The sequence below is a fragment of the Hemiscyllium ocellatum genome, chromosome 13, assembly GCF_020745735.1.
Source record: "Hemiscyllium ocellatum isolate sHemOce1 chromosome 13, sHemOce1.pat.X.cur, whole genome shotgun sequence".
Taxonomy (NCBI): domain Eukaryota; kingdom Metazoa; phylum Chordata; class Chondrichthyes; order Orectolobiformes; family Hemiscylliidae; genus Hemiscyllium; species Hemiscyllium ocellatum.
The window spans coordinates 29,352,891-29,366,183 of record NC_083413.1 but is presented as its reverse complement, the minus strand read 5'-3'; the positions used below and the strand labels follow the sequence as shown (position 1 = coordinate 29,366,183).

The 13,293-nt window shown below is 38.1% G+C and overlaps 1 protein-coding gene across 1 annotated transcript in view; it reads left to right on the top strand.

Moving 5' to 3' along the window:
* Positions 1–11,861, top strand: part of sphkap (SPHK1 interactor, AKAP domain containing) — an 89,968-nt gene extending 78,107 nt beyond the window's left edge. The window contains exons 8-12 of the mRNA XM_060834430.1: positions 2,950–3,111; positions 9,443–9,529; positions 10,163–10,215; positions 10,303–10,487; positions 11,715–11,861. Coding sequence (XP_060690413.1) covers positions 2,950–3,111; positions 9,443–9,529; positions 10,163–10,215; positions 10,303–10,487; positions 11,715–11,861 — 634 coding nt within the window. The remainder of the gene's footprint in view (positions 1–2,949; positions 3,112–9,442; positions 9,530–10,162; positions 10,216–10,302; positions 10,488–11,714) is intronic.
* The last annotated feature ends 1,432 nt before the right edge of the window (positions 11,862–13,293 follow it).

The following is a 13,293-nucleotide window of genomic DNA, read 5'->3' as shown; positions in this document are numbered from 1 at the left end:
CCATTCAGTTTGAACATTGTGCATGTGGCAGGCCTTGAAAACATGATTGCCAATGCATTGTCGAGGCTTGAATGAGAAATGGAGGTGTGCGGTGGCAGGAGAACAACAGACTAAAACAGAATGTAGTTGTGTATGTTTGCATGTTTATAGCCAATGTAATGTATATGTGTATTGTACAGTACTAACAATTTAGGATTAAGGGGTTTTAAAATGAAGCCATCTTTGGATATTGATAGTGAACTTTTTAATAAGGATATCTGGATGCTGCCCTTTTATCAAGTTTATTTTGTCCTTGGCTTTTTTTTCCCAGAGAGGTCGTAAAAGACACGGACTGAAAAGTCTGTGTTTGAAGGGTTTTAAGGCCAATTTGATTATAGTTAACAGATACTGCCTAAGGCAAAAGGCTTTTAAGTTTTAAAAAAATACTTGTACAAGGAAAGGGAGTGGCCAGTCCTCCCAGTTCAGGTTTTCTTTGGTTTGATTTGGTTTTTGACAGTCTGGCTACTCACTGAAGGAAGTCAGGCAGTTGTGAAGCTACCTGAGAACCCCAGAGAAGCAAGTCCAGGCTGGTACTCTCTCTCTCTGACTTTTCACATGTAAGGTCCAGGTTTTGGTTTTATCTTTTGTGCCGAGGGAGGTTTATGGAACTGTTGCAAATATTTGGAACAGCATCATTAAATTGGAATAATGTGTTGAGTTTTCGGATAGGTTGTTATTTTTTGTTTATGTTTCATTCAGTAATCTTGTAAATAAATTCTGTTTTGTTTGAAACTGAGTGATTTGACCAGCCGCATCCCTCCTGGAATATTCACATCACACCTGCTTAAAACAACGAGCAAAGTTAGGGTCTGGGCTACTTTCTTGAAATGTTTTGAGAGGGTCTGGCCTGGACCATAACAAATGTCAGTGAATGCTAACAGTTTTACACACATTACTACCTCAAATTCTGGTCTATAAGCTCACAACCATAAAGTTCCAACTCTCCTTTGTGAATGTCATATGCGTTAATAAGAGGGATGCTGCAAGGGAGAAAGAGAGATATAGAAAGAGAGAGAGAGTGGAAGAGACTGGCAATTGGCACATGACAGAAAGAAATATAACCAGATAGGAGAAAACCACTTATGACAACGTGCTTATTGTAAATTTTAAAATGTGTGGCATGGTTAAATCATACAATAATTTGCTAGAAATCTAAATGAAACTAATTAAACAAAGTATATCTGATTAACTGCAGTTTTAATACAGCACATACAGTCAATAAAGAGATGATATTTCTGTGTTAAGTTCTTTTTATACACAACGGACTTCCTCACTCGTCTAACAGGTCAATCTGTAACTTTGTTTTTACAACAAACCTTTTTTTTGGAAGGTTCCAATATAGTCAGCTAGTCTGTGACTGGAGTTGATGCATTGAAAAATTGAATGTAATAGTTATCAGGAGTAGATGTGAATGTGGAATTTAAAGTGCAATCAGATCAGTCATGATTTTATTGAATGCCAGCATAGATGAGTTGGACCGAAGGGTCTGTTTCCGCGCTGTACATTTCTATGACTCTATGACTCTATGACTCTATGACTCTATGACAGACAGTCTTCAGGAGCTGAGTGGTCTGCGACTATGTTTTGTATCTTTGTATGAAAATTTCCTTCAACTTCACAAAGGGGAGAATGGAAAACAGTATTTGTTTCATTTATCTCAAACTAGAGCAACAAAACATGTAATACCTCATGGATTAAGGCATTTGAGTTACTATAAAGTCCTTTTTTGAAAAATCAGTATTTCTAGTTCTGGGACCCATGTCTCAGATCTTTTAAAGCTTCAAAACTTGATAGACCTAATAATTTGCTCTGCACTAATCTATTGCAACACTATAATTTATATTTCTCTAGCAGAGATCAGAAAGCTAGAAATCTAGGGATAGCAAGTCTGAGAAACGTGATTGGGTACCTAGGAGACTCACTCACTTGTAATCCATGGGAGAAATTCAACCTTGCAGAAATTTCTTTCTGCTCCCATCAGAGTAGAGTCTAAGTGTGAAACACAGATCCAAAAGAGAGTACTTTGACAGTTGGCCACTATGATGTGTAACTATTAACTTTTAACGTCCAAACCTTTGAGGAAAAAAAGTGGTGACTGTTCTTAATTGACCCCTGTAATTAAAACTGCATTGAATTTACATTTTTCATGGTTGACTTCTGTGGCAGACCAAATTGGTTAATTCCCTGTTATCCAACCAATATTCTTTAGAATTGATTTGGATACCAAACCATACTGTTGGTTTACCACAACATCCAAAAGTGAAAACCAGGCAGGTTGCACAGCAACTAAATAGAATCTATAACTGATTGTAACTTTATTGCTATAGTTCCTGGTTCTATCATATATTTGTGATTAGAGTATAGATAATAACCATGATATCCCCCCTACAGTTTAGCTGCAACTATTAAATAAAATGTCAGTACATTGGTCTTTCACAAAAGGGTGACTTTCTGATCTTAAAGTTCCATTGAGGAGCATTGCCTGCCAGAAACAGGCAGAGCTTACAAACATTCACAATTGTATATTCAGTTGAATTCAGCTCCAAGTTCTCTGTGAGAAGTCCTTTCAACAAAGTGGAAAAGTGGAAAATTGGAAACTTGTCTCCATAGTATAGAAAGCTGCCCGAGTCACCCATGCAGTGAATTCAGGAGGCTCAGATCATGCAATGAATTGCAACATGTCGTACCTTTTGCCTGGTGTGTTTCCTGTTCCATCCCAATGGTATGTGAAAGAGCAATCTAGCAGGCCTTATAAGCAAGGCCCCAGGAAATTGGCCATGCAAATATTTTCCTGTACAGTGATTGGTTTATAGAAAGGAAATGGAGCAGGAGGAAAAATATTTGAATCAATTATTCAGTAATGTTCTGTTAATTCATTTCCTCTTTCTGTTTTTGTTTTGTCCCAACAAGCGTTCTGAAGAATCCGACACCAGCAGCAACAGAGAAGGTCGGAGCTGATGAGCTTCCATGCAGTTTGAGTACCAGCGACGATAGCATGGGGAGCTGGTCACAGCTCGTTAATGAAGAAGACCATGCAGAAGACAGCAGTAGCTATCTTCACCTTAGTGAAAGGTTGTTAAAAGAACATCAAAGTTGATTTAGTGAAGGTCAAGACACTGTACGATTGCTATTTAAATTTACTACCTGATCACTCTGGGGTGATGATAAAATGTTAGGGTCTAATCAGACATTTCACTGATTAAGATTAAAGCATCTTGTGTACCTTATGCTATTAATTACACATGATGTTGTGAAAAGTAATAAAATGAGTGGCATAGCAGAGAATCATCTAATGAAAGTTTGGTGATACAGAACTTGAGTATTGTTAAAAAGAAAACATTTCGTTAAAGCATCTTTGTCTTGGACATCAAGACAATTTTCAATAAATACCAATACACAGAGAAACTAACATTTCATCCTGTATAAAAGGAGAGTGATGATTGTTTGGCAAGTGGACTCTGATTGGTAACGGCCTTGCAAGGAAGAATGCACCAGATGATAACTGGCATTTAACTGCCAAGTTAAGTTTAAACTCAAACCGGGCATGTTACCTTACTCTTTGATGGTAAACTGAGGTAGACTGGGCACTTTGCAGGTTCATAAGTTCACCCAATATACAGTGAGAAGTGATCTATTCAGGAGAGTCATTATCCCACAGGATGGCTTTGACATGCCATATTTAAGCATTGTGCTTGCACGGTTAACAAATGGCTCAGGACCTATTTATGGTGTTCCAGTTAAAATAAGTTTTATAGTGCATGGTACAAGAGGAATCCAACTCCAAGTGAAGATAAAGAGTAGCAGACAGTAGTAGAGTTATTTTCTCAACAGCATCTCATTTGATTGCTCCATTTTGTACATGGATTTAAATGCAGGGTAGAACCCATTATGACATACATTGGAAAGTCTTATTTGTAGTTGTGAATTCAAATATAGCAAATGTGTAATCTACATGTCAAAAGTATACAAAGGGGAGGAAGTTAGGTGTCATTCCATAGAAGACATATTTCTTATGGAATCCAACAAAAATGTTTGCAAGAGCTGGGCTAGTGAGGACCCCATGGCAACATCATGTATTTGGTTAGAGACAAAAAAATATTGCAGATGCTGGAACCCAAAGTAGACAAGCAGGAGTCTGGAAGAATACAGCAATCAAGGCAGCATCAGGAGGTGAAGAATCCAACTTTTCAGTGCAACCCTTCTTCAGGACTGGAGGTAGGTGTAGGGTGAGCTGCAGATAAAGGGTGTGGTGGGGCAGGGTGGTGAAGTGGAGACAGTCGGCCTTGTCCTCACCATACATCATCCTTCAACACTTCCACCAACTCCTAGTAGACACAACCACCAAGAACACCACCCCTCCCCACCCCTCTCTGCCTTCCACACGGACTGTTCCCTTCGATAGTCCTTAGTTTGCATCACTCCTCCCCGCCCTCCATTGCGTCCAACCCCCCGCCACCTTCTCCTGCAATCAGAAAATATGCAGAACCTCCCAGCACACCCCACCTCCTCCCCCCACCTCACCTCCATCCAGGGACCCAAACCACCCATTTTAATTCCCCTAACTAATCCCTTTCCGACAGAACTAGCCTTGGCCTCCTCGATTGCCACAACAAAACACACTGCAAATTGGAGAAACAATATCTCATCTTACACTCGAGTAGCCTATAGCCTGGAAGACTCAACATTGAGTTCTTCAGTTTCAAATAACCGCCTTTCCCAATTCCCTTCCCATCCCCTCTCCATCCCTTCCACTCTTCTCTACCACTGAACGGATTCATTCCACCCATTAACCAATCAGGTCTACCTGTCTTCACCAATCCCCACCTCACCACCCTGCCACCATCACCCCCTTTATCTGCAGCTCCCCCACACCCACCCCCAGTCCCAAAGAAGGGTTACACCCAAAACATCGGACTTCTGCCTGGCTTGCTGTGTTCTTCCAGCCTCCTGCCTGCCTATTCAACATCATCCATTCGGACATTCGAATGCCACTTTGCTGTTAATGTGGAAGTCCTGTATCGTCTTTGCAAATGTGAAGAATCTTTCACTAGGTTTGCAGTAAACTTGCTCAAATCTGATTGCAGCAATTCATCCAATTTGTTTTGTGCAGAACCAATCTTAACAAAGGTAGAGTGTAAATAAACATCACTTTTACATATCTTGGATACCACTTGCATAAAATGAAACACAGAACTGCAGATTCTGGAGGTAGCAAACAAAACTGAAATCACTGGAGAAATTCAGCAGGTTTTGAGTCCAGTGAGTCTTCGTCAGCCTATGCATTTATGGATTTTGCAAGTTGTGAGGCTGAACTCCATCATATATATCACCCAGCAGCTCATTGTTCTTACAATTGTTTTAGCTTTCTTTTGAACAAGGTTGTTTGGTCATGTTGAGCTACAAGTCCAATGGAAAAGATCTTGGACCCATCATTAAGAAAGGTGTGCATTCTGTGGATATAGTTTTGGTGGTAACGGGTGAGCATTTCAATCCCTGTCTTGAGTTTACCAATTTGTATTTGGATTGACCTCAAAGCCTTCACAATATTGCCAACCATTCACATTTCATGTGAAAATTAAACAAGTTGTTTGGCATTATTAATAGATATCACTTTCAAGGATTCACTGTCTTCAGTGGATATTGGTTTCTGGTTGGATAGTAGGGGGGAGTAGACAAGTTCAAACTCAGCAAATACCACCAAAGCAAAATATTGGTGATACTGAAGATTTGAAATATGAACAGGAAATATTGGAGAAACTCAACTGGTCTGGCAGCATCAGCAGAAAAAGAAAGAAAGTTACTGATTCGAGTCCAATAACTCACCTTTGCAACTGATTTAATGGGGGACACAATTTAAACTATATGCAAAGCAAAACTCCTCGCTTCCTAAGAGCATGTAGTCAGAGAGGTTTAGTGTGTGTTTAATGGCATCATTCATTTCATTGCCCCAAATCTCTTCTAGTGAAGTGGGTTTAAGGTGCAACCACATTTCAAGCAAGTGCTGTCATTTATTGAAGCGATGTATGGATCAAATCAAAAATGAAAGAAGTTTGTGCACTTAATACCTGATGCACCTGATGAAGGGCTTATCCCCGAAACGTCGAATTTCCTGTTCCTTGGATGCTGCCTGACCTGCTGCGCTTTTCCAGCAAAACATTTTCAGCTCTAATCTCCAGCATCTGCAGACCTCACTTTCTCCTCGCACTTAATACAAGCACAACTTAAGGTACAGTATAAATTAGTAACCCTATTATCAGTCTGTTCAATCTCATATTGCATATATGAGCTTCAATTGTGAGAATATGTCTCACTTTAACATTACCATTATATTTAAAAATGAAAATAGACACAACCTTGTTTAATAATGTTTTGGAGAAATTGAATAGCTTACATATTCTTAATTTACCTGCAAGTGTTGTGAGTATTTCATTGATATCTGAATTTCATCCTGAATATAACATTGTCTTATGTATCTCAGAATAATATTTGGGAGAGCAGATCCTGAAAATTGCAAACCAACGAGAACTCGATTCTCATAAAGTAAAAACTGTTGTTTTTCCCTAACCTTTGCATTTCTTTCGATGAAAAGTGCAATTGAAAAGCTCTGGCAAAGTATGCCCTTTCTCATAGAGGTTTGGTGTTTTAGTGTTGATAAATATCTCTATGATGATTAGTACCAGCACACTGATTGAATGCAATCGGAAATGAGTCTACAGCATGCTGATCACTTTCAAGGATTAATTTGATGCCCACCAAAGTCTGAATTGTTGTGTATATGTTTAAAGTATCAGATAATCTTCATGATAATGCATTTTAGCAATGTTTCATTCTTTAATGAAAATATTCTGAGAAGGATTCAAACTAACAGTCTAGTTTCATTAATGGAACTTATTTGGAGAATGAGAATCTGGAAATCGTATGTCAGCTTATATTTCCTAAATACCAATATGTATTCCTGCCAAGATAATACACTTCAGAGCTCTATCTTTACTAGCAAGCAGGATAGTATGTAATAATTCTCATAACCTGTTAAGACTGTATTCATGAACCAAATGCATGTCTTGTAACAAGTACAAATGATAGAAAACATCTTGAGTTCTCACTGACAAAACACATTCACCAGCATTTAGAATGTTCATTTCAAATGAATCAATTTTGTGGTGAAATTTCTATCATTTCTCACATTCTGGTTTGTTTCCATCTTATTGCTATCCAGGATATGAGTGATGCAAAAATGTGTTTTAGTGTTTTCATTTTGCCCCATTCCTTACTCCAAACACAAAGGCAGCATTCTGAGCAATGTGCTCAGCTGTTTAAATTGCTCACCAATGCTGAATAACACCTTATTTGGGGTGACACATTTGGACTGAGAGAAATGAACGGAATAAGATAAAGGTGCCATCCTGTTCCACAGAGAGAAGCAACCAGATTATGCAATTGAAGCCACACATAGTGGTGATTTGTAGACAGTCAAGGGTAGCCTTATGTTGAGGTGCCCTCAAGCTTGTATACCTCATGTTGTAGGGCTGCTGGCCTCAAGTTTCCTGATTGGGCCTGCAGATTTGAATGCTGTCTCCTGAAAGGTTGTTCTTCCATGAATGCTCATTGAATGGATAGGCTTGAGAAACTCAGTTCAGGTCCTTTTGTCTGCAAGTTGTCAACCATAATTAAAATTGTACATTTACCTCCAAGTCAGTATATCATGGGTTAAAGATGTACTCCAAGGTTGAGCACATGATCTAAACTGACACTCCGGTCCTCACCTCCCACCCCACCAACCTCCATATACATCGCATCACCATCTGCCATTTTGACCACCTATAAACAAATTCCACCACCAGAGATATATTTCCCTCCCCACCCCTATCCGCTTTCTGTAAATACCATTCCATCTTCCTTCCCACCTAGCAACTCCACCCTCCTCCCCAACCTATCACCATTACCCCCACCTCCATTTACCTATCGCACTTTCAGGTAACTTGCCCCCAGCCCCACCCTCACTCCCATTTATCTCTCCACCCCTCTTGGCTCACAAGCCTCATTCCTGATGAAAGGGTCTTGCCCACAACTTTGATTCTCCTGCTCCTCAGATGCTGCCTGACCTGCTGTACTTTTTCAGCACCGCACTCTCAACTCCGCTGTAGTGCCAACATAATGCGGCATTGACTGTTCTTCTTTCTTTGACTGAAAACATTAAATGAGTTCTCCCAATGTGCTGGACAACTCGGATCCATAAATGAACACCTAAAACAGATAACATAGTTATTGTTGCATTGCTATTAGTGAGACCTTGCTCTGCAAACATTGACTGCTCTGTTTCCCCACATCATGACAATAATTTTGCTTCTTGGCAACTTACTGGGCTGCGATGCCCTGAGATCCTGTAAGGCACAAATTCCTTCCATCCTAAAATGGTAATTGGAGTTCTTGGTGCATCACAAAATTTTCAATTTGCACATTTAATGAGGCCTTCAATGTGAAACATGCCAGTTTCAACTAGTGACCAGGGCCCTGGCAAAATGGTATTAACTCGGCACTATGTCGAATCACCTGCTTTTGAGGAAATTATCACTTGGTGAACACTAATTTCAAAATGTTAAAATTAGCCCTGTCGTAATCAGTGTTACATTATTGTAAGTGTCTCAATGATTAAAGGTGGACTTGGAGCTATGCAGTATAGGTGAAAACTGCAGATGTTTTATCAAGTTGTAACACATTGTATATGCCAAAGATAAGCATAGCTCATTTGATAATCTTAGTCTCATGTCATATTTAATTGTTGGGTTAATAAATCAATTTAAAATATAAATAGAAAGCATTGTCTGAAGTTTCTACACTAATGTAATTAGATCTTGAATTTGCTACATTAAATTTGGCTGCGCCCTGGGCTTTAAAAAATAAATGAATGCAGAATGTCTAAAAGCTTAGCTCAGCATATTACTTTTAACGGAAGTAGTTTGGTTTATTATAGTTCTATACAGCTGCATCGTTATGTGGCTTAATTTGTTGATGTGTATTAGAAGTAAACTAAAAGTGATCCATTGTCGATCTATAAAATAGATGTGACTGGGAATTGGTTTAATGCTTTAAGAGTAATTGTGAATGATTAAATGGGATGCTATGTAAAAAGTAGATGGTAATGCAGTTAAGTCAATAAGATCCAACAACAACTTACTTTGATTTTGCCTCTTAAATATAGAAAAATATCACAAAGCATTTAATAATCAATGTAAGAAGAATAGGAAGTGATTTGAATGACTGGGATTGTGCAAAAATAGGTGTGAAACAATTACATCCATTGGATTGGGAAAATTCTTTACACTAATTATACTTTCTTTTGAAAGGATGTTTTTTGTTGTAGAGAAATATTCCTGTTTAACTTTGAATTCTTTGTTTCCATTAGCAATGGGAACAGCAGCGCTTCGAGTAGCCTTGGCTTAGTGGATCTGGATACCTACCAGGAAACCCTTTCATCACGTGCTTTACCCAGGTATGATATTTTCTTCACAAACGTTAGGAAAGAAAGTTATTCTTTAGCACTTCAAGACTTGTAGGTTGTGTTTATTTCCTAAGTTGACATTCTAGTGCAGTAACGAGGGAACAAAAACAGAAGTTGCTGGAAAAACTCAGCAAGTCTAGCAGCATCTGTGGAGAGAAAGCAGAGTTAGTGTTTCGGGTCCAGTGACCCTTGCCTCAAAACAGTAAGGAGGGAGTGGATCTCTGGGACTTCAACCTCGAGAGAAAATAGTGAGGGCGAATATGATCAAGTAATTGGATACCACCTGGAAGATTCAGTTGCTCTGTGGGTCTAATGTAAGGGTCCCAGTGCCTGTGCAAGACTTCAACCTAAAAATGTCAGTCTAGATATGCACAAGTCTAAGTGTGAATATATCCTGGATAAAGAATGTTCTGGTCAACTGCATTTTACGCTAAAACTTCCATCTGCCAAATTGCACAACAAAGTTCAACTTCTCTAGTCTTGTTGATGTGGAAAATAGCATTGCAAGTTACACATAAAAATTCAAATAGGGAAATGAATCAACTACCAAAGAGGAAACACTTCTATCACTATACATGATAAATCTGAATGTGCTGTTAAATAATCATTACTTTGTTTTACCAGTGAACTCGTAAGCGGAAAGGAGCCAGTGAGACATAATACGGAGCATTTGGATGGTAAGGCTGGACAATCAAACAAGTAACTTTCTGATTGTCAATCATTCCACATGAATGAACATAGGGTTATTTTTAATTGTCTTTCAGAAAGCACATCTCAATTAGCAATGGGTGCAGTCAGTTGCCACAGAGAGTTTCTTGTGCTGAATTTTGACGTGAGCCCTGAATGTGTTGACTCAGAATTGCGAGCAATCTTGCAGTGGATAGCTGCTTCTGAACTTGGTTTTCCAGTGATTTACTTCAAAAAATCCAAGGAAAAGAAGATTCAAAAGGTACGTTTCATTTAAGTATAGCAATTGCTGACATGTTATTCTTGTCTCCTTCACATAGTGCTTCTTGTATCATTTGTAATTTCTAGGGCAGGAGACTGATTGGTAAATACCTGGCAGTTTTGCATTAGGTCAAGCAATAAATAGCTGCCTGACAGCTTTACCTTCGAAATGAATCTTGATCCCTGCAGAACAGATGACTGTACTTCTGTTATTAATAGGTGTCAGAACTACAACAGACAACTTACAGCTAAGCTCTACAATTAGAAAATAAGAACATGAATACTATCATACAGAATGGAGACTGCCAGTATTAAAGTATTAACTAATGTAAAACATTTGAAATATTGATTAAAGGTCATTTTAAACTTGGTGGTGGGAGAAGTTTTAGAAACAATTATTCTAAGCAAAATGAATAGCTACTGAGGTAACCGCAAGTTAATTAAGACAAGCCAGCTTGGATTCGTTGGGGGCAGAATGATATTTAATTAACTTTCTGGTGTTCCTGATGAGTTTACAAAGAGGATAAATGAGGATAGTATGTTTGACATTTCTTCCAAGGCTCTTTAAAACAAGTTTTTTTAAAAAGTCAAGTATTACAAACAGCTTTGTAAGGAGCGTTAGAGCTCAGGGAATAACATGGTCAATAGCAACACAGGCACAAAATTAGCTGAGTGACATGAAACAGAGTAGTGATGAGTTTTTTTTCTCAAACTGGTTTTTAGTAAAACAAAGTAATGATTATTTAACAGCATATTCAGATTTATTCCCTATGGGTTGCTTTTTGATATATATCAATGAGCTAAAGTTTGCTATACTGTGAACAGTTCAAAAATTTGCAGATGACATGAAATTTGGAGATTCTGTAAACTCATCATTTATTCCTTGCTGAGAGCTCAAAAAGACTATAACTCAGTCCCTGGGAAAACATTATTTGATTTACAGCTCTGGCTCTCTGATCTCTGGTGTCAATTGCACAGTGTTTATTTACACAGGACAAAGAGGTTTCCAGTACTCACAGCTTCTACTACTGTTACTTTAAGGATTCTGACCGACACATTTATTGCTCTGTAATAAAATGACAGTTTTTAGCAATGTGAAAATTAATGAGTAAACTACTGTGTTTTAAGGGTTTTTCAAGTCAGAGCTTGCTATTTCAAGTTTTTGACAATATAGTAACATGTTTCAAGGCACTGTTATGCAATCACTGATTTCTTTGTATGAATTCAGTTTTTAGATGTTGTCCACTCTGCTCACAAGAAAGCTTGGAAGCTCAAAGATCTGTTTCTTGCAATTCTGCAATATTGTAAAGTGCAGGAGGAGGGAGGAAGCCTTTCAACAAGAAGTCTATTTGACTGGCTTCTTGAATTCAGCTAAAGGTTCATTTTCAATTTTGTCTTTGTAAATAAAGGGGTGTAATAGTCAATTTTTGGAGTAGGTTCTTATGACTATTTAAAAGCCAGTTTGTGTTCTCCTTGAAGTGATTAATCATACACCATGTAAACATGGGGAAAACCAAACAGTACTGTACACAACATGTGAAAACTATCAATTTGTGTAGGTCAGTCTGGAACAACTTTCTATTTATATTCAAGATACAGTGTTTCTGTCATTGACAGATTTGACTTATATCTATGATTACAGTGGATAAATATGCTCTTACATTGCCAAAGCAGCACCCATGCTTTGCAGTGTATCGCACAATAGCTAACACTGATATAAATGAGCCACACTGTAAAAGTTGAAAAAGTTGCTAGCTTTTATCTGATGTGTACTGTATATGTGAAGAAGCTGACACTGACATGCACAAGCCATAATGTATCAGACAGCAACAACTGTCAGCTTTTACCAAGTGTGCATTGTATATTTGTGTGGCATGTATTTCGAGCAGATTTGGATAGTGTTTTTTAAAAATATTTTTGCAATCATCTTATGAAAATTATGTAATGTATGTACAGTGAGCATGTATGTCTACACAAACAGTCTTTAAGTTTCTGTGTAGATTGAGTTAATCACAACTGCAACAATAATTTTGATGTACTGAGGCTGCTTCTCTGTTTAAATGGTTATGTAATATTAGGTCAAAGATCAGAATGTAAGACTGAAAAATGCACCTTCTCCAAACCAAAATCTTTGCAAAATACTGCCAATTAGAGATATAACTGTTATACAAATTTCTGAAAGTTTTGTTACAAGGACCATTGTATCTGGCAACATAAACAAGTAAATGGGAATTAAACCACTTGGAAACTAGACATTGCGATCAATACATTGGTATTGAAAAGGTCTGTCCTTACTTTTGAAAAAAAATCAGTCACATGTCTAAAACCATCAAATTTGACATTTACACAACCCCTTTCATGTCTACCAAACATCACCAGCTACAGTGATGTACTTTTTAAGTGTAATGTAAGAAACTCACACATCAAATTCCAATAAACAGCAAGGTAGTAATTGTCAGGTCACCTGTTTATGGATAAATTATGGATAAATTCTGACCGGGACCCCAAGGGTAATCACTTGCTTTTCTTCAGAATAGTGCTATGAGATCTTTTACATCCACTTCATCGATGGGGCCTCAGTTTAACTTCTCACCTGAAAGATAGCACCTCTGAAGGTGTAACAATAGTGTCAGCCTCAGTTTTTGCGCTTAATCCTTGGAAGTGCACTTCAAGACAAGAATCTTGTGACTCAGTCAAGAATGCAATCAACAGAGTTACTGAGGAAGGGTCATCCGACCCAAAACATTAACTCTGATTTTTCTTCACAGATGCTGCCAGACCTGCTCAGTTTTTTTCCAGCAAGTTTT